A 24,872-nucleotide genomic window follows, 5' to 3' on the forward strand; every position below is an offset into this window, starting at 1 on the left:
CTCTCCCGGCCACAGGGGAACTTTACAGTTCAAGACAGTTTCTTTCTGAGTTGTAAGTAGAAGTGTTTGATGTGACTAAAGATATCGTATGTACATTAATGACCCTCCTATGTGCGTTATTGTTACCTAAGCCACAGAGACGACGGGAGCAGTTATGAGTTTACCAGCAGCAGTGATTGGATTTGTGGTCTTCCTTCTCTCTATGCCAGGTAATGCACATGAACAGTTACATTATGGGGCATTTAAGCTGCTGTTTTGTGTATCATTTCATGTTTAGCTCATTTAGCATTATATGGTTTTATTGTGGTGATTTAAATTCCTGAGATGTTTTTTTCCCCCCAAGCATGACACATCTCTATCTTTTTAATACGAAGTATGAAAAATGATTTGCTTTATTAAAAAATTAGTCACTTTGTAGATGACATTGAGAGTCTGCTGGCGACAACAATTGTGTTCTTGCTGCTTAATGAAATGAAACACTATATACACATAAGAAGATAATAATATTAATAATAATAACTTTATTTGTATAGCACTTTTCATACAAAAGGAAATGTATCACAAAGTGCTTTGCAATCAAAGATAAAGAGAATAAAGAGGAACCCACCCACACACACACCCACACCCACACACACACCCACACCCACATACACACCCACACACAAGAGCACACAAACTTACACAATCAACACTCCCGTTACATCTTGATGAACTAAGTACTGAGGAAACGCCATCTTAAATTGAAAAGAAATTAAATGAAATAAGGAAAAACAGTGGATAAATGTGAAATGTTAAAACAATAAAAACAAATAAAACTGATTATACAAATTAATTATACATAAAAATTAAGGAGCAAGACCATTAAGAGCTTTATATACCAATAAAAGGATTTTAAAATCAATTCTAAAAGGCACCGGAAGCCGATGCAGAGACTATGAAATCGGAGTAATGTGAGCTCTCTTTCTGGTTTGGAGTAATTATAGTTGGAAAATAGTCTTTTTTGGGAGACCAGAAAGAAGAGCATTGCCATAATCAGTCCTGCAGGTAATAAAAGCATGAATAAGTGTCTCATTGGCTTGAGAGAGAAACTGGTGGACTAAAATGCCTTTCTTGTGACGTCTTTTATATGAGCCTCAAAATTCAATTCTGCGTCAAATGTTACTACAAGATTTTTAATCTGTTGACGTGGGCTAAAAGAGACGGCTTGTCGTTTGCTAGATAGTTTCTATCTCTGGTCTCCTGTACCAATAACTTAAACCTGAGTTTTGTCCTGGTTGAGCTGTAGAAAGTTCTTTGCCATCCAGGATTTAATGTCTGAAATACAGTTAAAAAGGACATCAAGTGGTCATCTGTCATCAGGAGACACGGCGGTGTAAAGTTGTGTGTCATCTGCATAGCTGTGAAAGTTGATGCCGTGCCTCCTGATGACATTTCCAAGTGGTAGCATGTATAGGTTAAAAAGGGTTGGACCTAAAATTGACCCCTGGGGAACACCGCATTTCATTTGATAAAAACTAGATGTGTGTTCACCCATGCTGTCACAGAATTTCCTGTCTGTGAGACATGATTTGAACCAGATAAAGACAGTACCAGAGATGCCAATTAAATATCGGAGTCTATTTAAAAGAATGGTGTGATCTACTGTGTCAAACGCTGCACTCAAATCTAAAAGCATGAAGACAGACGGCATTTTTGTGTCCATGTTTGACCTGATGTTATTGACAATTTTCACTAATGCTGTCTCTGTGCTGTGATATTTTCTAAAACCAGATTGATAAATTTCAGCAGTGTTTGTTGAGGTCATGAAATCATTTAATTGGTTAAGTTGGAAACAGGTCGGTAATTCTCTGGTAATGATGCATCCAGATTGTTCTTCTTAAAGAGTGGCTTAACTATGGCAGTCTTAAAAGCAGTGGGGAAAACCAGTCTGTAGAGAATGATTAATGATGGTCAGCAGATCATCTTTTAAAAACCTATAAATGTCTTTAACAAATTGATGTTGGAATGGGGTCAGGAGGAGGCAGGAAGAGGCAGGTGGCTAAACTTAACTGGGAGACAACTTTCTCAAGCATTTCAGCATCCAACAGGACAAACCTTAAACCCTTTGAAAAATGTTCTCTTCTTGCATTTTTAACGGCCTTGTTGTAGATGATCAGGTGCTGAAAAATTTGAAAATGAACTGTTTGTTTTTCCGCCATTTTCTTTCTGCTATTCTGCAGTGTCTCTTCAATTTTATTATGTCACAGTTTCTCCAGGAAGGTTTTGAATTCGTTTTGACCTTTTTAAGTTTTACTGGTGCCACCATGTCAAGTGCTAAGTTGAGTTTACGACAAAATCACAAGAAGAAGGTAAAAGAAGGTAAAATCTCTGGAGGAATATCATGTAAAATATCAGTAAAACTTGCAGCCACTTCAGATGTAAAATAGTGTTTCCTTACAGTATGCTCTGTAATTTCCTGTTGCTTAAAACTATTTACCTTAAAAAAGACGCAAAAATGATCTGACAAGCCCACGTCCACAACAAAGGAAACCTGCACTGACAGGCCATGGGTTATGACCAGGTCTAATACATGTCCTCTGTTGTGGGTGGGCTGTGTAATACATTGAATGAAATTCATGCAGTTAATTAAGTTTAAAAAAATCTAGGCTAAAAGAGTCTGATTTATTGTCCACATGTATATTAAAAAGATGAGGATTATGTGTAAAACTAAAGTGACAAGTGTGTACAAGAGTATTTGTTTGTATTTGAATGTATGTGGCAGTCCGAGTGCATGCTGTGTAATGTATAAGGCATGTTCAAGATAAAACTAAATTTGATATAGGTCTGACTGCCTCTATATATTTTCATTTATGTCTATTAGCTTTTAGGTAAATGTGGCGAGATCTGGAGCCTACCCGGACCCCATGGTCCACAGAGGCAGCTCTGTTGTGCATGGTAACTGCACAAAGTCATGAATCTTCCCTTTACCTTCACACAAACTAATGTGGAAGCAGCAGATAGATTCAGTTATATCATATATCGAAACGCTACAGAGACATCAGATTCAGTGGTAAATTACCAAAGTCTCACAGGATGAAAATGTAATGTGACTGTATCCTTATCCAATTAACCAACCTGATGAGCGTGTTCAGGTTTTTACGACCTGAGTGTAGCAACAATGATTCAAAACCGATAGACGCCTCATAAAATACTGTACCATGTTCAGTCAGAGCAGGATGGTATATGTTCATCCTGTCTCACTGGCTCACAGTGGGATGAGGTGAGAGGCAAAGTCGCTTTTAAAATTCTGAATTAGTTCAGTTAATTTGATGAAACTGACGGTTGTTTCTGGTGTGCTCTGTGTTACAGTGGTACAGGGTCAGAGTGGCTGGGGAGTGACTTACAGCTCTACGCAGGTCTGTGCCTTAGAGGGGTCCACAGTGGAAATACGCTGCAACTACACATACCCTTCAACAGAAAGCCCTACAACTGAGGTCTTACAAACAGTGTGGTTTACCAGAAAGAATGATGATCTGAGAACAGATTCAGAGTATGCAGGCCGTGTGTGGTATCACTGTGAGGGAAACAGCTGCACTCTGAAAATCACAGACCTGAGGAAGAGCGACTCAGCCAAGTACATATTCAGGTTCATAACAAACCAACCAGGTGGAAGCTATGCTGGTTTACCTGGAGTCAGCTTGTCTGTCACAGGTAACGTTTTCATTTGAATATTTCAAATATGTGCTGAAGAAGAAATTCGCTTGTTCCAAAGGGGCAATAATGAACATGCTCGCACAGATACTGTGAATGTGCTTTGGTGTAAATGCGTGTATGAATAGAAATCATATTTCTGTTCCCTCCACACAAATCCAGATCTACAGGTGCTGCAGGTCCGTCCGAGGTCAAGTCAAAAGGGGACAGACCTGAAGTGTCACAGCAGTTGTCAACCTGATCAAACTTCCTACATCTGGTACAAGAATGGGCAGAAAATTCCGGGAGAGACGTCTTCATATTCAGGCCACTATCGCTGGGCAGACAGCTACTCCTGTGCCCTGAAAGGACACGAGGATCTTCCGTCTCCCTCAAAGTGTGAGTTTTAATTAGATTTAACCTACTGTACTGTACAATGACTGCAAGAGGATTAAATACAGATGGCCCCACTTCCCCTTTCTTTTTTTTAATTATCAGGATCACTTCTGCTGTCAGTAACTTGACAATAATACAGCCTGCTCTGTGTTACTGCTGTGCCAAAAATCTTTCAGGTGTCAGTGGTCAATCCTGCAACAGAGTGACATGCCCTCACAGGAGCATCTGTGCCTTCAAAGGCTCATCAGTGGACATTTCCTGCACGTACAGCAGTAATGGATACTATGTTGATTCAAAGTTCTGGTTCAGTCCTGAACGTAGCGGTCACTGGCTGAATCCATCACAGCCTGAGGACCTCAGAGGAGACTCCCAGTATAAAGGTCGTGTTCAGGTGATCACAGAGAGAGGACGCTCCACTCTGAGAATCACTGACCTGACAGAGAGTGATTCAGCTCAGTATCACTTCAAATTCAGAACAGGAAGCTTTGAATGGACGAGTAGTTTACCTGGAACAACTCTGACTGTCACAGGTACTGATATATATCCCAACATGGTCATGTACAATTGACATTGAGCACATGTATTTTGTTCAAACTGTGTGTATACTTGCAACCCCAGTATTTAATTAAGAACTATTTATATCCTTTCTTTCTTTAAAGATCCAGATCTGCAGGTGCTCATAAGGAAATATTCAAACTCTTGGTCAAAGCTGACGTGTCACAGCAGCTGTCATCTGCCGCATCATTCTTCCTACATCTGGTATAAGAATGGAAAGAACATTTGGGGACAAACATCTAATTCTTATTCAGATTACTTTGATTCTGCAAGCAGTTACTCCTGTGCTGTCAGAGGAAGTGAGGATTTCCCCTCTCCTCCAGTATGTGAGTTCACTCCACAGCCTCTCGCTGACATATCGCTGATGCCTCATGGGAATTTTAGACATGTTGAAAAAGAAAGAAACTAAAGATCTTACATTTCAAAATGTAACATAACCTGATAAATCCTGAGGTTGCGACTGAGTGTTTAAACCTACATTCGCTGTGGAAATTCAATGATGATCCTTAACTTTTGCTTTTCTTCCTCAATCTGTCAAACAGCCTCTCTCACCTCTCAATTTTAGATGCAAGGCCCTCATGAGTACAGGAAAGTCATTAACACAGTGCATGTTTTTATTACATTAACGTCCCTCAGACAAAGAACAGGAAATGATATCACTAAAAGAGCAGTGACTGCTCAGATGTTTGTCAGATTCTAAGACTGGCAATTGGTTCATGTTACATGGTCTGGACAGTCAAAATATGCCACAACTGGGAAAGATTTACATGTTTAATCCACTAATGATCATCTTGCATGCTTTCTAGTAGTGATTCTTATCAAACACTGTATTTTCAAAAGAGTTTGTGTGCTCTTATTTCCCTCTTCACAAAAATACAGGCAGCAGCCTTCTGTTTTATTTCTAAATATGTGCCTTAAAGTGAAGCCCTTTCCCAACATGAGCTGCTAAACTGTGCAATAAATTGTTTTATCTTTCAGGTGTCAGTGGTCAATCCTGCTACAGAGTGACGTACCCTCACAGAAGCATCTGTGCCGCCAAAGGCTCATCGGTGGACATTTCCTGCACGTACAGCAGTTATGGATACTATGCTGTATCAAAGTTCTGGTTCAGTCCTGAACGTAGCCGTCAGTGGCTGAATCCATCACAGCCTGAGGACCTCACAGGAGACTCCCAGTATAAAGGTCATGTTCAGGTGATATCAGAGAGAGGACGCTCCACTCTGAGAATCACTGACCTGACAGAGAGTGATTCAGTTCAGTATCGCTTCAAATTCAGAACAGGAAGCTTTGAATGGACGAGTAGTTTACCTGGAACAACTCTGACTGTCACAGGTACTGATCTACACAAACTTAAAACTGAAAGGCTTTGTTACTGATTAAATTCATTTCCAAATGCTTTGTAGATTAGTGAATCAACATTAATATAAATACATTTTGGGGTCCAGCTCTGCAGGTGCAGGTGACCAGAATAAAAGTCCACCAGTTTTACACCGAGGCAGAGCTGAAGTGTCACAGCAGCTGCGGTCCAGCCGGTCGCTCTTCCTACGTCTGGTTCAAGAACGGAGAGGAAATCATGACGGAGGAAAGTTCGTCTTATGAAGACCAGTTTTATCCCGGAGACATCATCTCTTGTGCTTTGAAAGGACACGAGGCTTACAGCTCTCCCTCAGTGTGTGAGTTTGCTGCACTGCGTAACAAAACTCAGAACAATATGGGCTGTCCTCAAAGGAACCACCGCTACTCACTTTGCATCTAATGTTTGCTTCTACATGTTTTCTACATCCAGATGCTCTGAATTTTCCGTCTGTGTCAGTGAGTCCCTCTGGTGAGATAGTGGAGGGCAGCTCAGTGACTCTGACCTGCAGCAGTGATGCTAACCCAGCAGCTAATTACACCTGGTACAAGGAGAATGTGAACCTCAAATCTCTCAGTGAAGAAGCACAGCTTGTCTTAACGTCCATCCAGTCCTCTGACTCTGGAGAGTATTACTGTGCAGCTGAGAACGAGCTGGGGAGGAGAACATCTCAGTACATCTCTATTAATGTGAAATGTGAGTGAAGTGGTGAATTGAAAAAAAAACAATGTGCAGCTTTTAAATCGTAATGTTTGGGTTATAATCACTTGAAAGGGGTCTTCCTGTGAATGCTTTCTTTAACTCTTGCTTCACATCATGCACGTACAGTTATGTTAAATCCTGTCCTCCAGATGCTCCAAAAACCTCCTCTGTGTCAGTGAGTCCCTCTGGTGAGATAGTGGAGGGCAGCTCAGTGAACCTGACCTGCAGCAGTGATGCTAACCCAGCAGCTAATTATGCCTGGTACAGAGGGAACCAAACACTGATCCAAGGACCCCAAGGACGTTATCACTTCACCTCCATCACCTCGAAGGACAGAGGAAGCTACTCCTGCAAGTCTAAGAATCAACACGGCCAGTTAGGCCCCAAGTCTGTATTCATAGATGTCCAGTGTAAGTATGAAACATTGGTGCTTCTCTCAGGCCAGGAATTGATTTACAAGAAGAGATTAGTGGGTTGATTTGTGCCGTTGGACAAGTGGAGCAACAAAGGACAAAATCAGTTATGTGGCCACTTTATTTACTCCATGATGGAGAGAGAGAGAGAGACAATGAGCAAGTCTTTGTGCATTTGAGTTTTACAAATCTGTCCAGGCATGGCAGGCCATGATGAACTGTCCCTCTGTTCTCATCTGTCCTCCAGATGCTCCAAAGCTTCCCTCTGTGTCACTGAGTCCCTCTGGTGAGATAGTGGAGGGCAGTTCAGTGAATCTGAGCTGCAGCAGTGATGCTAACCCAGCAGCTAATTATACCTGGTACAAGGAGAATGAAGACTCACCAAAAGCATCAGGAGAGATCTTCACCATCACTGATTTCAGAGCTGAACACAGTGGGAATTATTACTGTGAAGCCCAGAACAGGAGAGGACATCACAACTCCACCTTGCACCTGCTTGTTGTGGCAGGTAACTTGTATTGCACACTTGACATGTGTGACTTGACTGTCGTGCACTTTGGGTCGGATCTAATTTTCCTTGTGTCTCCGTCAGATATTCTGACTCACCAGATTTTTGAGAAGTAATTTACACACAGAAGAAGTGAAGATCTATATATTTAATTATAAGGCAGAGTTTCTTTTTTCATATTGTCACTCTTTCAGTGTACCTAAACATTGTATAACGGCCTAATTAATTGTCAGTGTTGTATTTTATCACCTGTGCACAGGAGCTTGGAAAGCAACAGCTGGTGGAATATCCACTGCTGGTGCCCTCGCTGTCACACTCCTCTTGGCCTTTTTGATTAGGTAAGCAGCCCACTTTCATTAAATGTTTGTGAAAGTTGAATGACAAATTATTATTTTTTTTACCCTTCAGCCATCATTTGTGGCAACATTGTAGTCACCAAAGTAATTTGGAAAAACGAGGGACATTTTTAACCAGGAAAGAAACACGATATCTGTCAGATTGTATAAGAAGCCAATACTTTAGCCAGATTTTCTGACCCACTGACCAAAACTGCAAAAATAAGACCCAAGTTTCTTGGGGCTGAAATTTCCCTTTCATGAAACCACTTTAGCAGCCAGTTTGTCCGAGTTAAATTGATTAGTTCTTCATTCTTTTTTATTCTAACAGAAGAAAGAGGGTTTCCAAGCAATCGTCTGAGCCTGGAGAGAGACCAGGCAACAGGGAAGAGGTGAGGAAGAAGATTTGACAATTCTAATGGCAAAGAAAACTCATTCTCTTTCCACACTTCCTGTTTCCTTTTTACTCAAAAAAGCTCTCCTACCGCTTATGTTTGACTTTTTGGCCTGTGACCTCGGCCCTGTCCTGGCTGCTTGTCATGTTGGTGTTAGCCGAGCAACTTGAAGAGCTTGGGCAGTTCCATCCATGACATGACAGCGTGATTTTCCAGTGTGTTGTAATCATCATCAGAGGTGAACAGTTTTCACAGATTTGGATAAAAACTGTTGACAGAGACATCTGAGCAGAAGTCTGTCTTTGGATGGCGTTAAGCAGCTGGGAATAGTGTCAGCACCTCTAATCTGAGACCATGACACACAGTCTGTTACCACGTTCAGTCTGGAGGTGAATTGTAGCCCCAGTTGACAGTATTTTGGGGGTCTTGTTCATGCATAAGATTGTCAGGATGATCAGCAGTGATGTAGGCCTTGTAATGGGCTGTGTTCAGGGAGCTGATGTCTTGAGGTCTGGGTAAGTGACAGAGAGAATGATATTGTGGATACAAGTGAGCATAATGAACTTCTGGGCTGACCATTAAGGGCCTGGTTTGGATTCCATATATCTAGAAGGAGCCTTGAGTGGAGTCGCTGCTCCGTCACATTAAAAGGAGCCACTGGAGGTAGTTAGAGCATCCGAATGCCTCTGGAATAGTCCCTGTGGAGGTACTTCAACTTCTACTTGGAAGAGATTCTGGAGCAGATCCAACATCCTGACAGGGATTACATCGCCACCAGGAAAAGCTGCAATGTGGCATCTTGGATACTCTGCTTAGCTACTCTGTAAGAAGTTATACAGCCCAAGGTTCTGTCTAAGATTGTTTTAGGGGGTCACTAGGTATTCTAGGAGCAGTGCAACAACAACACTCAAATCCTGGACAAACCTCTTTTTTTGTGGCAATCATACAACCCTTTAAATTGCTAATTTATGCAGCATCTGCTCACTCAGAGACAGCCAGAGGACCAGCAGGATGACCTTCACTATGCCAGTGTCCATTTCTCCAAGAAGCACTCAGATCCTCTCTACTCCAACATCAGACCCAAGGACGAGGAGGAAGACATCGTTGTTTACACTGCCATCAGATTTAAAAGTGGCAACACTGCTACAAGGTGAGCAGTCTCAGGAACATTAGCAAAGTTGCAGTAGTTCGAAATAGTTCAAAATTGCATTTCTTTTACTCCAACAATTTCATAAACATAAATCACTAATGGGCCATTTGCATCATTTCACATCTGCAGAGTTAATTAAATTAATTTTTTCCTTTGAAAACCAGAGATCAGACGTCAGCTGAGGAGGATTCAACTGCATTGTACAGCACAATCAACAAAACCTGCTGAACACGAGGGGAATCTCGAGCCTGGTATTTATATTAAATAGGTTGGTTTATTTGAGCAGACAAACTATATTTCCTATGACAGACCAGTCACAGGGAATGCAGCATCGAGACAAGCATACTTTGTTATGCACATTTAAATGTACAAACTTAAACTAGTCTATAAAAGCTATAATACCCCTGAGGGGCTGTTTGGTGTGCCTCTGTTACTTTTTTGGATTCTTCTTCCTCATTCTTATTATAGCATCACAGTAGAAATACTTTACGGGTATGTCTCTATATCTAGCTCTCCTTTCGGTTCTTTTTTCCACAGTGAAAACACAACTTGTTTTATGCCCTTATTTTGCCGGCTGGGTTGAAATGATCATTGAATCTTCACAATTATTTGGCAGCTTTGCACCAAAATGGCACAGGAGCGTGGCGTGCAGCTCAGACACCTCTACAGCCTGCAGCCGTTGACCGACAGTTCATACGCAGTGTCACTGAGGCTCTTGCATTTAGCTTGCAGGCTGGGGTTGCTGGAGCACTCTGCCGGCGAAGGCCAGCGTTCCACCCAGGTGTCCTTCCCGAACATGTAGATGAATCTGACAGACAGGAAGCAAAAAGGTTAGGATGCATCTTTCATGGCAGTCATTTTAAGAATATCCCTGTTGTAATTAACCCTGTTGAGACTAACTGTAAGCCAGAATATTTGAGGTTTTCTTCTTCTGACAGGAAAATACAAATGAAGCAGCCTTTTTAAGTCAGTGCAGTCACACAGTAATGAAAAGCACTTCTTAGATAGAGTTTCTGTTCTGCAAGCAAAGCAATTTTTCTATTTTGGTATCTTATATGCACGGCGGCTGGAAAAGATAGATCATCCATGTATAGTCAGAACCTCAAACTGTCTGTTGCACTGCCAGTAAATCCTGACCTCACAGAACTGCCAGCATTTTTTTCTGGTAGTGTGTCTGTTCTTTTCTTGCTTTCCTTACCTGTTGGTGTCACTGTCAATGTTCCATTGGTCTTCTTTGGGGCCAATGATGAGGTACTGGGAGTCCTGTGTCAGGTTGAGTCCATCTCTGCAGCCTCCATGAGACATGAAAAACCTCTTCTGGCCCACTTCAACTCCATCCTCCACACCTGGATGGTAAGCAGGAAGGGATTCAGAACATGTAAAGCTGCAGCAAAGCCTCAAAGTGTGAAAATGGGTCAATCTGATTACACGCTGGGCTGTTGCAATGCTACTTTTCACAGGGACAGTAGACTTTAATAAACTTTGCTTACATTTGTTCGGAAATTCTTTGTTGTGTTACTTATCTTAAGTAGTAGCATCTTACGACTGGGGTTTAAGAAAGCAGATAACCACAGAAGGCACACAGCCGTCGCACTGACTCACCCAGCTTGATAACTTGTGTGATCTCCACCTCGTATTTGTCATAGTAACTCTGGCTGACGTTCAGCACCTTCACCTGGAAAACTGAAGCGCAAGAAAAAAACGTGTTTTCTTTTTTTTGCCCCGTTCATACGCAGGCCCGTGCTGATGATGGCACGAACTTCGTTGTTGATGTTCATGGTCCAGAGAGGATGAATCCTAATGTTTCTGCTGTGCCCCTGACCTTTCTTCTACGGCCACAGTGGGGTCAAAATTTTCACATGTATACAAGAAATAATGCATCCTAATATGCAAGCTGCAGCAGACCTTAACAATACTGTATTAAGAAAGGGTATATCAGTGTTTCTGTATCCTAATAAGAGAAGTAACTAGAAGGACCACCAGCGAGGCTGTAATCATGCAGCCAAACAAACCAGACCAAAAACAAATCCTCTTTGGTGGAGGTAATAAAAAATAATATTATTGTTAATCCTACTAACAGCAGATAAATGAATTATTACTAAATAAAATAATAAATAGGTGGCTTGGCGTAGTAGAGATTTCTTATTCATCTGCTTTATCAGCCTCTAAATATCTCATTAGCTGTTAGTCGTTTTTATAAAATGCTGTAGATTACTATCGATCTTCTCTGTATCTGGTCGCAGCAATTGCAAATAATTCATTATTCATGTCATTAATGCTGCTGTGATCAATCAAGACAACATAGTAAATATTGGCAGCTCCTCCTGGAATATTGTCCATTGTTCAGCTTTGTGCATGTATGCGTGTTAAAGCTGTTAAATGCTGTGTGATGACGTACCGTGGTGTAAAGACTTGCAGGCAAATGTCTCCCGATCTTTGTTAGGGTAGTTTTCACTGTCGGTTTTGGAGACACAGCAGTCACCTGGAGGTCAAATAAAAAAATATTAAATATGGGAAATAGCAGAAACCATCAACACACATCCGCTAACAGGTGTACGGTTTACCCTGCGTGCAGCGGCAGACGTTGTCTCTGCAGATGTGACTGAGCCCCTCTTTGTCCTCGCTGGGAGTGTAGGTACGACTGCAGCGGTGATCTGTGACAAGAGCGGAGATATGACACCGTTACACTGAAACCTGCAATACTTTTCAATATTATAATAAATAAACAGGACATGTTCTGGTGAGGGCCAAGTCTCAGACTGGCTTTTGGCAGATGTTTAACATGTTTTGGGAGTGAACTATTTCTCATATTATAATTGTCTGCAGTGGATTGTAACCAGCTGAGAGGCGGGAAGGTGAGACTGAGGGCCAACCCACAATCACACTGTTGTATCAGTAGATATCTCATTTCCAGATTGAAGCCTAAAGTTCAAGAAGAAGTTGCAGGTGAGCTCCTGAGCTTGGCTGTCATGTAGCGTAAGCTGCGATGGTCGGGATGTGCTCTCCTACCTGGGTTGTAATACTCATAGACAGTAACTGAGGATGGCTGGAGGAGGCCGACTTTGAAGTTCTGCTGAAGCCTGAAGATCAGGATCTCTGGCTCTTTGTGAGACACCTAAGAAGAGGACGGAGGAGGATGATTTAGTGCAACAGAGAAGAGAAGCAGAAATAGTACAGAGCTGATTCAAGAATCTGATTTACTGTAAAAATGGTGCGTATAACCAGGAGTCTCCTCAAGTCTAGAGCTACTGTAAAAACATTTACTAAACAAAGTTCAGATAATTCCGCAAATCAATGACATGAAGCAGCCAGTCGAGCTCCCTCTGGATGCAAACAGGTAAATCGGCCCGTTCTTTTTGGTGTGTTACCTTGAACAGGTGGATGATGAGAGAGCCTCTGTCACTCAGGTTATCAACAATCTGGAAGTTATTGATGTAACGGTCCACCGAGTTGGACAACTGGACAAACACACACAGAATGAGAATCAAGAATCATTATCATTTTTTTTTCTTTTATATATTCAAACTTTAATTTTGCTTGTATAATATGTACATAGTCTATAGTCCAGTTTTTATTTTGTATTGCTTTTTTTTTTATTTCTCCATCTCTGTTGCTATTTTTTTCCAACTGCTACCAAATGCTGCTGTAATGCCCAAATTTAAAGTTTAAAGTAAATAAAGTTTTATCTTATGTCTAAACTGTTTAGACACATTGATTGGCATGTTGCTCCAATTAGGTGGCGTGTGTCGCCCTCAGAATCGACCTCTCTGATCTCTCAGGGATTTTAAGACACCCCACATTCACTCATAAAGATTTTTAAACAGTTTAAACGAAACTGACACTGAAAAGCTTTTTTTAAAATATGAAAACATGCTAAAACGATTTAGATAATTGCTGTCATTGTGTATTTACTCCTCCCTGTTGTGTCAGTTACATCACTTCAGGTGTTTTTCCAAAATAAAACCAAAAACATTGGCAGTAAAAACAATTCTTGTGGCTTTAACTCTTTAAAATCTTCACTTATAATAATCTTCACTGCTGTAAGATTTCCGATTTTCTTTTTTTGCCCTCCCTGAAGAGGCTGATTACCATCTCCAGGTCTGAGTTTTCTGGGGTGAAGCCAGTGGGCAGACTTATATCCAGAACCACCATCCTGACGTCTGCAGGTCCTAAAGCCCTGTGGGATAGAAAGAGACCAGCACTGACACTAAACCTGAGAGGATGTCAACAGAGAGACTCCAGTTCATCATCATCTACTGATCAGACTGATAAAACTCAGATGCAGCGGTCTGGCCAATCACTGACGAGATACATCATCAATCAATTAACATTTAAATTGGACCTGAAATTAGAAGAACATTTTAGTCTTTTTCTTCAAGTTTAATTACAATTAACAATAACTCACCTGACTTTGATGGAGATCTGGTAGGATTTTTCGACATCTGCTGGAGGCTTTTCTGTCACGGCACAGAAAAAAAGCTCTCTTTTATTACATAAGACAATATGTCATTCGGTTATGCAACAGTATTTTATTTTATTCTTATTAATGGTGTCAGAATTAATGGACGTTAGTTAAAGATGTCAGGTGTGTGTTGTGATCCAAAATCCATCTTAAATGCACAACTGGATTCTTTTTTTTTCAGGTTTTGTATGTTTGGGTTTTATTATGATTGTGTTATGTTTATGCTTCAGGAAATTTGATCAGTTTTAACTTTTCTCTGTGTAATGTACCATGCTGCCGTATTGTTGTAAATATGTTTTCTGCTATTTGTTTCCAACATACAAAGGAAATGGAACAATCCAAGAGAAATTTCATCCCTTTGTGGCACTACAAGTGTCCTTGTGTGGCCTCCAGTAAGAGGACAGAAAACAGCACTGAAAGCAACACGTCATGCAGATATGAGACAGCGTGAGAACTGGACTTACCGCTGGATTCTTCAATGCTGACGCTGAGCTCAAAGTCTTTGCAGGGCATCTTCTCATCAACCTCATGCAGCTGGTTGTAGTAGGTCACAACCTGGAGTCAAAGTTCAAGTAACAGGATGGGACACACAAGACACAAAACAGTCAAAAACAAAACCCCCTAACATCCATACATGTACGAAAAATAAAGCAGTTAGATAGAAAATGAATGGATTTCATAAGTCCTCATGTACAGATTCACCCATGATCGCACCATTGATTCCATTCATTTAAAAATGTGTGTAAAAAAACAATGGTGAAAAATGTGGTCGTACCTCCAATATTCCCTGTCCATTTCCTCGAGCCTCCACTTCCAAATCAAGATCAGCAGGTAACTATGGATTGAAAGCGCCAGAGGAGAAGACATTTTTGTTCAAATACATCTGACATGCATCAGAAACACACTTCCTGATGTTAAAACTCAGCTATGAGGGTGAGCCTCTCACCCTGGAGGAGCGAGCGGCGTAGGCGGTCTTGGGGTTGAAATGGTAGCGGATTTCCTTGCGTCCTGTTATCCTGACATCCACATCCAGACTGAGGTCGTCAGGAGGAGGTTTGTTAATCAGGTACTCTGACAGCGCCTGGAGCACCACCATGGTGGACTGGGAGAAAAATAGAGACAGTAGGACGTTTCATTTGACACATTTTTCACCGTAGTTTGGGGTAATGTCTTCTTCTTGCCTTACTGTGAGGACTAATTTCATCACTTCTATTTGGCATTACAATGATGACTCTTTATTAGTTCAACAAGACTGCTGTAGCAAGCAACATTTGTCAACTACTAAATATTTTGCTACACAGTTTGTACCCAGGCAGGTATCCCATTAATATCTCTGCCTGTAGTTAGTCATTTTGGGCTGTGTTGCAATCAATGAGCAAAGCCACTTTATGCCAATTTTTGCTCATTTAGCCAACACATGAAACATTTCCCAAAAGTTTATCCTAAGTGAAATATTGTGGCTTCAGTTTTGAGGTACTTTTAAAAAATCCTGTTGATATCACATGTTCTGGTTAACAGTATCAAAACATACTGAAGTCAATACTAAACTTGTGAGATGCATTTGAAAACGTCCAAAAACAATATACTAAGAGGTGTTTCTTTTATTTTGTCCACCCTGTTCATATCAATTATGTATAATGCAGTGCAGTTCAAGAGCACCGCAAACTTCATCCTGCAAAATTATCACACAGGTGAATCATCATCTCTAAAACAGCTGCGACAAACTGAACACCATAACCTTCATGTTTAGTGCAGGACTGTTGTGTTGCAGTGCACTCGTTTCACACAGGTGTACCTAATAAACTGGAAACTGAGTGTAAATAACATTAATCCACTATGTCCACTATCCACAGAACTGTTGTCCAGAAGGCTGGACACATGAGACATGGTTGGATTCGCAGACTTCAGCTCAGCTACCAGCCTCGCCCCGCTGTTACCTGAGTGGAGCCGAAGCCTCCTCCTCGCCTCCGCTGGCTGTTCAGCCATTTAAACGGCGCCGCGGCCTCCTGCATGTGTCCCAGCTTGATCAGAGCCAGCAGGGCGTAGCCGGTCGCCTCCAGCGTGAACAGGGTGTTGTGACGGTCGGGCCAGTGACTGCCTCCTGGAGGACGGAGAGGGAGGTAAGTTCGCGAGAAGAGCGGCTACTGTCATTGTTTCACTTTGCTCACACTGAATTATTTAGAGGAAATTATCAAAATGAACGCTGCAGATAATTTTTCTGGTATGTTTAATATCAATTCATTTATGTTAATTGTTAAATGTTTGCTTGAGCGCTGCATTTACTGCGAATAAGAGGGGGGGTGAACAGGAGGTGGAGACCAGAGAGAAAAGTGAGATACAGAAAAGTAACTTGAGTAACTTGATGTCTTTGCAGGTGAGATTCTCTGTGTGAGTGTACAGGACACCTGGAGCTGCAGCTCTGAGTAAAGGCTGTGTCGGGTCATAGGGCCGAGGCTTCCCCTGCAGGGCCAGCGCATACGAGGCAATGGCCACGGTGTATGGTCTCCTGCCCGATGTCACCAGAGCTTTCTTCAGGTACTCAGCTGTCACCCGGGTAACAGCCTACAGCAGACACCCACCATAACGACAGTGAGGTGAAAAAGCCTTTCACAGCAGTTAACTGAAGAGGAAATATGGCACAACCGACGCTGCAGATCATTGCTGGCACGACTCACCTCGATGTCCGAGCCTTGGCCAGTGCAGCGGATCCCGGCCTGCTTAGCCTCAGAGAGCGCTATGAGGACAAAGGCCGTCAGGGTTATCTCGGGGTCATCGCCACGGAGACCGCCCTGGAGACACATGTGCAGAAAATGGGTTTTTGTTTAAATCTTGAAAAGAAGTTTTAGTTTGCTCAGAAGACATCTTCTAGTAAACTGAAACTGAGCTTAAGAAAGAAGGACCAAGGGGGACAGGTCTTAGTGTTTATGTCTCACAGTCATGGTAGTGCTGTAAACGGGGTTGTCCTCTACGAAGCCCCTTAAATGCCGGAATTTGTTCTTCGCCAGGTAGAGCAGAGGGTCACACACTTGCTGCTCACTGATGCCAACGATGGAGTGAGCCATGGAGAAAACTTTCACCACGTACGCCGTGATCCTGGTATTCAGACACACTGGGATTAGCCTTTGGTCTCCTTAAAACAAGTTATCTAATGTTTGTCTAACAAAACGAGGAATTGAACTTGAGCATGTATTCACACCTCTCAAACATTACACTGTCTCCCTTTTTATTAGACATCATACTACCCCACGCATGTCTGTCTTTACTAAGACATGATCTCAAATTGATTAAAAAAAAACCTGAATATCATCACAGAACTGAAATGAAACCAGATTTTCTCAAAAAATTACTTTGTGTTCAACTTCTACATGTAAAATGTGAAATTGTGACAGTACCATGTACTTGCACCTTCCCTCCTGTAGGGGGGGTAAGAGCCATCACTCTTTCTGTATGCCAGCTGGTTCTCGTAGCCTGAAAGCACAAAACACCAAAATCATCCATTCATTCATCATCCACCCAGCTAACTAGCCATCCATCTGTCCACCCAGGCTGCAATTCATCCAATGCTGTGTCATTCATCTACGCATCAACTGATCCGTCCATGTATCTAAACGTGCATCCATCCATCAGTCCATGAATCCATCCATCATCCAACCATCCATCTATACATCCGTCCACCCATGTATCCAACTATTGATTTGTCTTCCATCCATCCATCCACCCATCCTTCCTGCTAGCAATTCATCCATTGATGTATCATCCATCTATGCATCAGCTGATTCATGTATCCATCCATCCATAGACATATAAACATAGACGCCTCATCAAGTGGGTTTGCCCGTTGCTGCGATACATCAGTGTGTCAGCCGAACTTTGTAAAAAGTGCCTTTCTACAAAGTGATTTAAGATAATACAATTTTTATCTACCCATTCACACGCACTAATATATTAGGGAGAAAAATATGCATCAAAAACAACATATGTAACTTTTAATGTGACGATTATAAATGTTTACTTCTTATATGTTTAGGACATAGGTAAGCACCAAACCAACGTATGTATTTTTCTAATGATTTTATGAGATTTACTGCTACCAATGTAGGCAAAGCTGTTATTGTGATGATAAATATTGAAATATTTATATTAAACATCTGTGTTTATAATAACCAGACAGCAGACACTGACTGTTCGCTTTTGCCACATCCAATATGGCATTGACGTTGACGTATGATTTAGCGCTCGATGCGGCATCTACGTATGTATGTCTATGCATCCATCTATCCAAATAGCCTTTTGGCCATCAGTTCATCCATCCCCCCATCTACAGATGGGTGTCCATCCACCTGTCTGTCCATGAATCCATCCATCCATCCATCCATCCATCCATCCATCCTATCCGTCTTTTCATTCCTCCATATACCCACATGTTCTCTCCTTCTCTCACCTCTCCTGATGTATCGGAGAGCCTCAGCCTTGCGCTGCGGCCCCACACTTTCCCAGCTGTCGGTTCGGTCCAGGTAGAGGGTTGCGATGAGTGGCAGAGTGATGCTGGCCAAGTTCTGCTCCACACAGCCGCCGGGCATCCGGATCAGAGAGGCCAGAGAGTCCTCGCTGATGGAGTTATCAATGCTGTCTGCCAACACGTTGCCTGGAGGGGAGAGGAGGAGTCAGTTCATTCTCCCTGGTTCATTATTCATCCTCACCGCCGCTCTGTTAGGGACTGACCTCTGACATTGATGTGTGTCTCTGGCTGAGAGTTCGGCACAACAGACTCCAATTCGATCTTGCCCACACGAACAGTCTGCGTTCCTGTGGAGGACCGAAACAGATCCATAAAGTTCAACTTCATAACTAGCGAACAAACCTGATCTCCACTTGAAATGGTCAGTACCTGTTTGTAACTCATACATGCGATCACAGAAATTGCACACAGCACCAACACTCTACAGGTGCGTTAAGTCAAAGGATTTTGAAAGAGAGGCACTTTTTGTGTCCACAACAGCAAAATTAGAGGCTGAATCAACTCATTCCGAGTATCGAGGATAGGACATAAACGTGACATCTCACAATAAATAACAGTAATAATAATAATAAATCGTGCATCAGTGCGACCTTCTTACCTCCCTCTGCAGACGGGTTTAACACCGCACTCCAAACTTCAGTCTTCTGCACTCCGTCCGTCTGTTTGGGTTAAGAAAAGAGTTATTAGGAAGGCAGATCTTTATTCAAGTAAATCTGTGTTATCTTTTAATTATTCTCTTAATAATTATTCTATTCATTCTTGTTGTGCATGTTGTCTATAAAGTAAATGTTTTGGGATCATAGAAGTAACACAGAAATAAAAAAAAAAAGTGCCATTTAAGGAAGGAAACACTTCAGACACAGAATCTAGAATATCAACTGTCCTGCTTCAGTGGCTGACGCTGTTTTTAGAAGAGTGAAGAAGCCTGTTTATACTGCCGTGACATCTTCATCACGGATGACTCACCACCACCCGTAGAAATTTCTGGATGCGGTCTCCTCCCATCAAGTCCCTGGCGACCACCATCACCTCCAGGGGAAGTTTTCCCACCGCCAGCGGAACGATGGTGTAAGGCACCACAATGGAAGAGCCAGCCGACAGCACCACTTCCTGCGTGTGTTTGTCCTTGAAGGCCACGCTGCACATGTCCTCTGTCTTCATCAGCACCACCCTCACCTGAATGGAGACCAATCTGTCGGTAAATCACTTTGGTCTACATTAACATATCTGAACAACCATGAGATGCATTATATGGTACAAGCATTCATGTTCCCCTGAGGATGAATTGTAATAACTATGGTGATCCACAGCTTTTCTTCTAGTGCCAGTATTTGGTCAAAAGTTCTGTTTGTCCAATACTTTGATTCATGGCCAAATAAATTCTGTATTTACTCAATTCCCCGGCATAAGAAGGGGATGGTAGTGCAGTTTCAAGGCGATCTCCTTACGTGCAGGTCGTCGTAGCCATAGTTGTGGACCACGGCTTTGATCTCGACCTGTTCGTTCCTCGCCACTGAATACGGCAGCTTGAGGTCCACGAAGAAACGCTTCCATGCTTTGACATTGTAAGGCTCGGCCACACAGAAACCTGCACACATTCAGTAGCACATTGGCGAGGTTTAGGCTTGCTGTCCTTTTGCAGTTTAATCAACACAATGATTAAGCCACCGACAGGTTATTCGTTTCCTGCAGGGTTGAGCGACTGAGCGATGGAACGCTCCATCCACTCAAACTCAAACTTTTATTTGAAAGTCTACATAGATGAATAAAATTAAACACTTGAACAATAATAACAGAGATCAAATAGGCGGGGCGGATGGCTGCATCAGTGCTGCACACTCGCACTACCTCTTCTGTCTCTTTTTGTCCTCGTTGAGCTGTACGTGCTTTTTTCCAAGTACAATTAGTGCAAAGTTCAAACCACAGTCACATTACATACTTCAAGTCATTTGTTGCTGTGTGTACACCTCATCAAGCTGACGTTAGATTTTAAAAGGCAACAGCCAGATAGAACCTGCGAGCGTGTGACTATGACTTTGGCAAATTAGCTGAGAGCAACAACATAGAAATAATTTGAATACAGTGGCATGTAGAGGTGGCAGCTACTGTTATGAAATTATACACATGTGCGCATTGTGATATTTTTTACATTAAGTTGGTCGAGAAAAATGTGGGCATCTCAAAGCACATTATAATAATTAAATAATTCCAACAGAGCAGACCACCATGTGACTGGGCATCTTGACGACCCCCTCACTCTCCTCCTCCTCCTCCTACCTGTGTGAGGTGAAGCACTGATGGCCAGAACTCCCCACTCTGTGATGCTGTCAGGCAGCGCATTAGCCACGTCCTTAGACGCCAACCTGTTGATCAGATTCATGTGTTATCGCCAGCGAGGAGGCCAAAGGTCAAAACTGCAGCTGCTTTACTAGTAAATGTAACAAAAAGCAGTATATTTACTGTCTGAAAGTGAAAATAAGACCTGAGATTTAAACTCTTCTTGTGTTTTTGCGTCATGCTACAGTGTCTTCAGCTGACTTGTAAAACATTAACTGGGTGATAAACAACAACACAAACTTTGCAGTTTTGGATGACTGATATGCTTCACAATGCAAACAAGGACACACACACACATATATACACACACTGTGCTTTACAGGGCAGAGGAACAGAGATCAATGCTGTGCTTGTGTAATGCGGGAAAGAGTCAGTATTGTTGATTCTGAGCTGTTTATTCAGCTTTTATCACTGACCAAACAAAACCTAATGCAACGCAGGGAGACCGTTGCTCACATATCTTTCAGGCCTGTTAAGCCGGCTATCACTGGCTGGATGTGGACCCTTGGGGGCCCAGTTGCTGGTCCATTCCAAGACCTTTAAATTTGTGTGAACAGCACAACAAGGTGCTACATTTGTTTAACCATCCAGACACTGGACAGACAAGATATTCAAATGGACACAGGAGAGCTGGTAACACCGCCATTGCAGCATGCCAGAATCTTAAAATTGCAAAACCTTGTTAAAGGTTTATCACCCTCTGCAAAACATGACAGCAAGACATCAAGTCTTCTGTCCGACCCCCGTATTCACTCTAATCTTTCACTCACCCGTCTGCGTCAACCTGGACGGGCAGGTTAACATCCATCCACAGCCAAGACTCGTAGAACTTGGATCGCAGATACACTTCAGTCTCATCCAGGTACTCCCACTCTTCCTCCTCCTCCTCCTCCTCCTTTGCAGCTGCCCCTGCCCCTGCTGCCAGCCCTGGCAATCCCGCCGACCCTGCCGCTGCTGCCAGCATAAATCTGTCTTCTTCTGCCATTTTGTTTGCATTTGTGTAGACTCTCGGTGGTGAAGGTTGAAGATATTGTCTTCCTGCAAATTCACGTTCCCAGTCTGTGTGAACAAATATAAATGTGATCAGCAGGTCTTTAACTCTCATTAAATATCTCGAATATATCAATTTTGAAGCTGTTAATGTGTCCGCACCCACACACAACAACTTTCTGCACAATTAAAATGATTTTAATTATACTTGTATGCAAACATCATACCATGAACTTCAACGCAACATGGCGAAAGGTTTCAAGCTATCCTGATGACTTAAAGTCAAACGTGATGGAGAGCTGAGGCTGATGATCAGCACTTACTAAATCTATGCGGTGAGAGCGGTATCCTCCCTCGCTCTGCTAAACGATGGAATGGAAAGGTGGGCCTAGGTGGAGCTGTGGTCGTGGGCGGCGGGGTGGTGGGAATCTCGGTGTCAAACACTTGGCTCCTGTAAGTGGCGCAGCAGTAGCGGAAGGCCCGGATGCACTCCCAGCCCTCCGTGATGTAGAGGGAGCGTCTGGTGCAGGAGTACGGCATGAGGATCTCCCTGAGGCCGTCCTTACAGCAGCGACGCTGGAGCTTCTCCTTGTAATGACTCTCTGGAGGCAGAACAGGGGACGAGAGGGAGCCAGCAGAGTCATCAGTACTAATAATATTGCAATCAATGTATTTATTAAGTGTTATGTGAAATCTACAGAAAATTACCGCCAAACTCGCCAGTTTTATACAACTTTTTAGCTTTTCAGCCTCTCATGGCTGGTTGTTGTGGTTTTAATAGAAGCAGCAGCAAGTTCTGTTTGGTGAGACTGCTACAGTTTCTGCCCAGACGCAGTTAGTGACTAGCAGGTGAACAGAGTGGAAAATTTAGCAGCTATAGAGGAAGATATCTTCCTCACCAAGAGGCAACCTCCGGGCTGAAAAATAAAGTGTCAAAACTGCAGTTCCTCAAATGACCACTTGAGGCTGGCTTCAAAAGCGAGTCAATCCCCGTAGACCCCCAAACCAAAAAATTTCCAACTTTACGGCAGATATAAACATGTTTTTACGACATAATGAGCAGAGTTCAGAGCTAAGAAGTGTTCCCTCCGACGAGCTCAACAAACCCTCAGCGAGGAGAGGACACTCACCCAGCTGGGCTTTGCGCTGCAACAGTTCAGCAGAGCGCCTCCTTCTGGCGCTGCCTGGACACTGCAGGGCTGAGGAGAGGAGAAAAATGTCTTTAACTGTGATGTACAATCATTCGGTTTACCTGCATGTCTCCATCCTGTATGATCTTTTTACAAATCAACATTATGCTTTTGTGTAATATCTCACCAACATTGATTAGTTTTTAAAAAAAGATTTTGGGCAATCAGTGTTGCCATTCTGCTAGCTATCGATGACGTAATGGATAAGATGCACTTATCAATACTTACTTATTCATTAGATGATTGATCAATATTACATTCACTATGTATGGGGAGCTCTTAACCGAGACTGATTGCTATTCTACTTTTTCAAACTGATTTTTTGTTAAAAAAGCTGTTTCTGATTATTGTTATTTGTGGTAGAAGAAGCAGTAATAGCCGTTTTTTGTCCTTAGTCCAAAAATATTGGCATTATATCAGACGTCAGTATGACTTCGTGTTTGCCGCAGAGGCAACTTGCACACTTTATGATCGGTTTCTTGTAATGTGAATAAGTTGTGAATCTTATTGGACGTTGTTTTGGATGTTAAGTATCGCCTCAGTGCCAGAAATGACTCTTTCTAGCAGTGTCTCTGCAACTCTGTGATAAGCGGTATCAGACACAGGCCGACTCATTTAGAGACTATGTTCAGCCATAGTATTGCTTCACATTCAGCAAACACACAGTGCAAACATGGCTGTCAGTGGCTGTCAACTAATCGAACATCTGCTCATCTTGTTTGTGGAAATCACAGCACATGAAGCAATCCTGTGTTTCACTCAGCAGCCTGAGGGTTAAAGCTAGAACAAGTCAGTTTCCTTAAGCAACATGTGAACAACACACAAAGCAGCGTCAGCTCATCTTATTACACAACATAGTGACTGAAACACATGGGCTGAGCAGGCAGCTGCTTCATGCTGCTCTTAGGTACCTTGTCTGGTTCGGGTCTTGAAGCTGGCGCTGGAGGCGTAGAGCAATCCCGCATCTGAGAACACCGCTGCAGCATCTCTGCCTCCCCCTCGAGTGCAGCCGATGTCTCCGTGCTCCACCACGTCCCAAATCTGTGGACAAGGTGGCATGAGGTTTTTGCACTTAAAAAGAAACCCAAAAACACTCCTGATGCAGCACGATACAAAAAAAACCTGTTGGATTGTGACACACGTATTCCATTATGGCACCTTATAGCAACTTTTATAATTATTGTACATATTTGTAAGAAAAGATTACACTGAAAACACACTGAGCAACTAAGATGATTATTCACATCTGTTCTATACCCTATGTCACAAGGTGCTTAATGAAGATGCTCTGCTGCTGCTGCAGCTACGATGTTCCACTGTGTCATTTTATTACATTAATAGATATTGAAGCTGATGTTGCAAGCATGAAACACTGTCCACCCCACTCCCAACCCTCAAATACACCCACAAACACACACACACACCTTGTTCTGTGTAAGTCTGTCCTTGTTGAGCAGATACACGGAGTTGTCCACGGCCACCAGGCTCACCTTCGCACCCGGATCACCTCTGACCTCAAACCTAAAGCTCTTCCCCGGCATGTAGTCTCGATGTACGCCGCCCACCGGCCCGACTGTCAGCTGAAAGAGAGAGCAAAAAAAAGTGCCTCAGTAAAACGTTGCATGAACGCTGAACGTTTTCCGCTGTAGAGCAAATTTTGGTGATTCCTGAGAGCCGATCTCACCCCTCCAAGACAGGAATCTGCCACATCCACCCAGATGGAGTCGGGCACCACCTCCTCTCGCCCCGCCCAGGGGATACTGTAGAAGGCCACGAAACGGAACGACGGCATCATCGCCGGGGTGACCGCAAGCCCGACGCTGGTGATCAGCTGACCGGTAACATCCACACGCTGAGCATCAATGATTTTGCCTTTATTGAGCACCTGAGAGAGGTT

General features: G+C 42.7%; 2 protein-coding genes across 3 annotated transcripts in view; one reads left to right on the top strand and one right to left on the bottom strand.

Moving 5' to 3' along the window:
- Positions 1-10,629, top strand: LOC121603806 (sialoadhesin-like). 2 transcript variants are annotated; one of them, XM_041933040.1, is made up of 15 exons: positions 1-209; positions 3,349-3,690; positions 3,853-4,068; positions 4,242-4,595; positions 4,725-4,946; positions 5,599-5,952; positions 6,066-6,293; positions 6,407-6,670; positions 6,826-7,086; positions 7,337-7,597; positions 7,857-7,935; positions 8,264-8,324; positions 9,317-9,477; positions 9,642-9,728; positions 10,094-10,629. In XM_041933040.1, the coding sequence occupies exons 1-14, from the start codon at positions 155-157 to the stop codon at positions 9,703-9,705; spliced, it is 2,922 nt and encodes a 973-aa protein (XP_041788974.1). In that variant the 5' UTR covers positions 1-154; the 3' UTR covers positions 9,706-9,728; positions 10,094-10,629. The 2 variants fall into 2 exon arrangements, with proteins under 2 accessions (XP_041788974.1, XP_041788973.1); XM_041933039.1 differs by having other exon boundaries at positions 9,642-10,629.
- LOC121604400 (complement C3-like) overlaps positions 9,809-24,872 on the bottom strand; it is a 22,655-nt gene continuing 7,591 nt past the window's right edge. Inside the window, exons 13-41 of the mRNA XM_041933900.1 lie at positions 24,660-24,860; positions 24,400-24,555; positions 23,887-24,016; positions 22,916-22,984; positions 22,109-22,387; positions 21,566-21,854; positions 20,736-20,821; positions 19,907-20,046; positions 19,425-19,634; positions 19,057-19,117; positions 18,662-18,745; positions 18,381-18,584; positions 17,332-17,407; positions 16,873-17,032; positions 16,615-16,728; positions 16,345-16,501; positions 15,877-16,040; positions 14,886-15,041; positions 14,715-14,774; positions 14,404-14,494; positions 13,883-13,934; positions 13,567-13,654; positions 12,846-12,935; positions 12,487-12,592; positions 12,042-12,131; positions 11,876-11,959; positions 11,080-11,160; positions 10,676-10,823; positions 9,809-10,285 (exon numbers count right to left, since the gene is read on the bottom strand). Coding sequence (XP_041789834.1) covers positions 10,141-10,285; positions 10,676-10,823; positions 11,080-11,160; positions 11,876-11,959; positions 12,042-12,131; positions 12,487-12,592; positions 12,846-12,935; positions 13,567-13,654; positions 13,883-13,934; positions 14,404-14,494; positions 14,715-14,774; positions 14,886-15,041; positions 15,877-16,040; positions 16,345-16,501; positions 16,615-16,728; positions 16,873-17,032; positions 17,332-17,407; positions 18,381-18,584; positions 18,662-18,745; positions 19,057-19,117; positions 19,425-19,634; positions 19,907-20,046; positions 20,736-20,821; positions 21,566-21,854; positions 22,109-22,387; positions 22,916-22,984; positions 23,887-24,016; positions 24,400-24,555; positions 24,660-24,860 — 3,771 coding nt within the window. The 3' untranslated portion in view covers positions 9,809-10,140. The remainder of the gene's footprint in view (positions 10,286-10,675; positions 10,824-11,079; positions 11,161-11,875; positions 11,960-12,041; positions 12,132-12,486; positions 12,593-12,845; positions 12,936-13,566; positions 13,655-13,882; positions 13,935-14,403; positions 14,495-14,714; positions 14,775-14,885; positions 15,042-15,876; positions 16,041-16,344; positions 16,502-16,614; positions 16,729-16,872; positions 17,033-17,331; positions 17,408-18,380; positions 18,585-18,661; positions 18,746-19,056; positions 19,118-19,424; positions 19,635-19,906; positions 20,047-20,735; positions 20,822-21,565; positions 21,855-22,108; positions 22,388-22,915; positions 22,985-23,886; positions 24,017-24,399; positions 24,556-24,659; positions 24,861-24,872) is intronic.

The sequence above is a fragment of the Chelmon rostratus genome, chromosome 3 (genome assembly GCF_017976325.1).
Source record: "Chelmon rostratus isolate fCheRos1 chromosome 3, fCheRos1.pri, whole genome shotgun sequence".
Taxonomy (NCBI): Eukaryota; Metazoa; Chordata; class Actinopteri; order Chaetodontiformes; family Chaetodontidae; genus Chelmon; species Chelmon rostratus.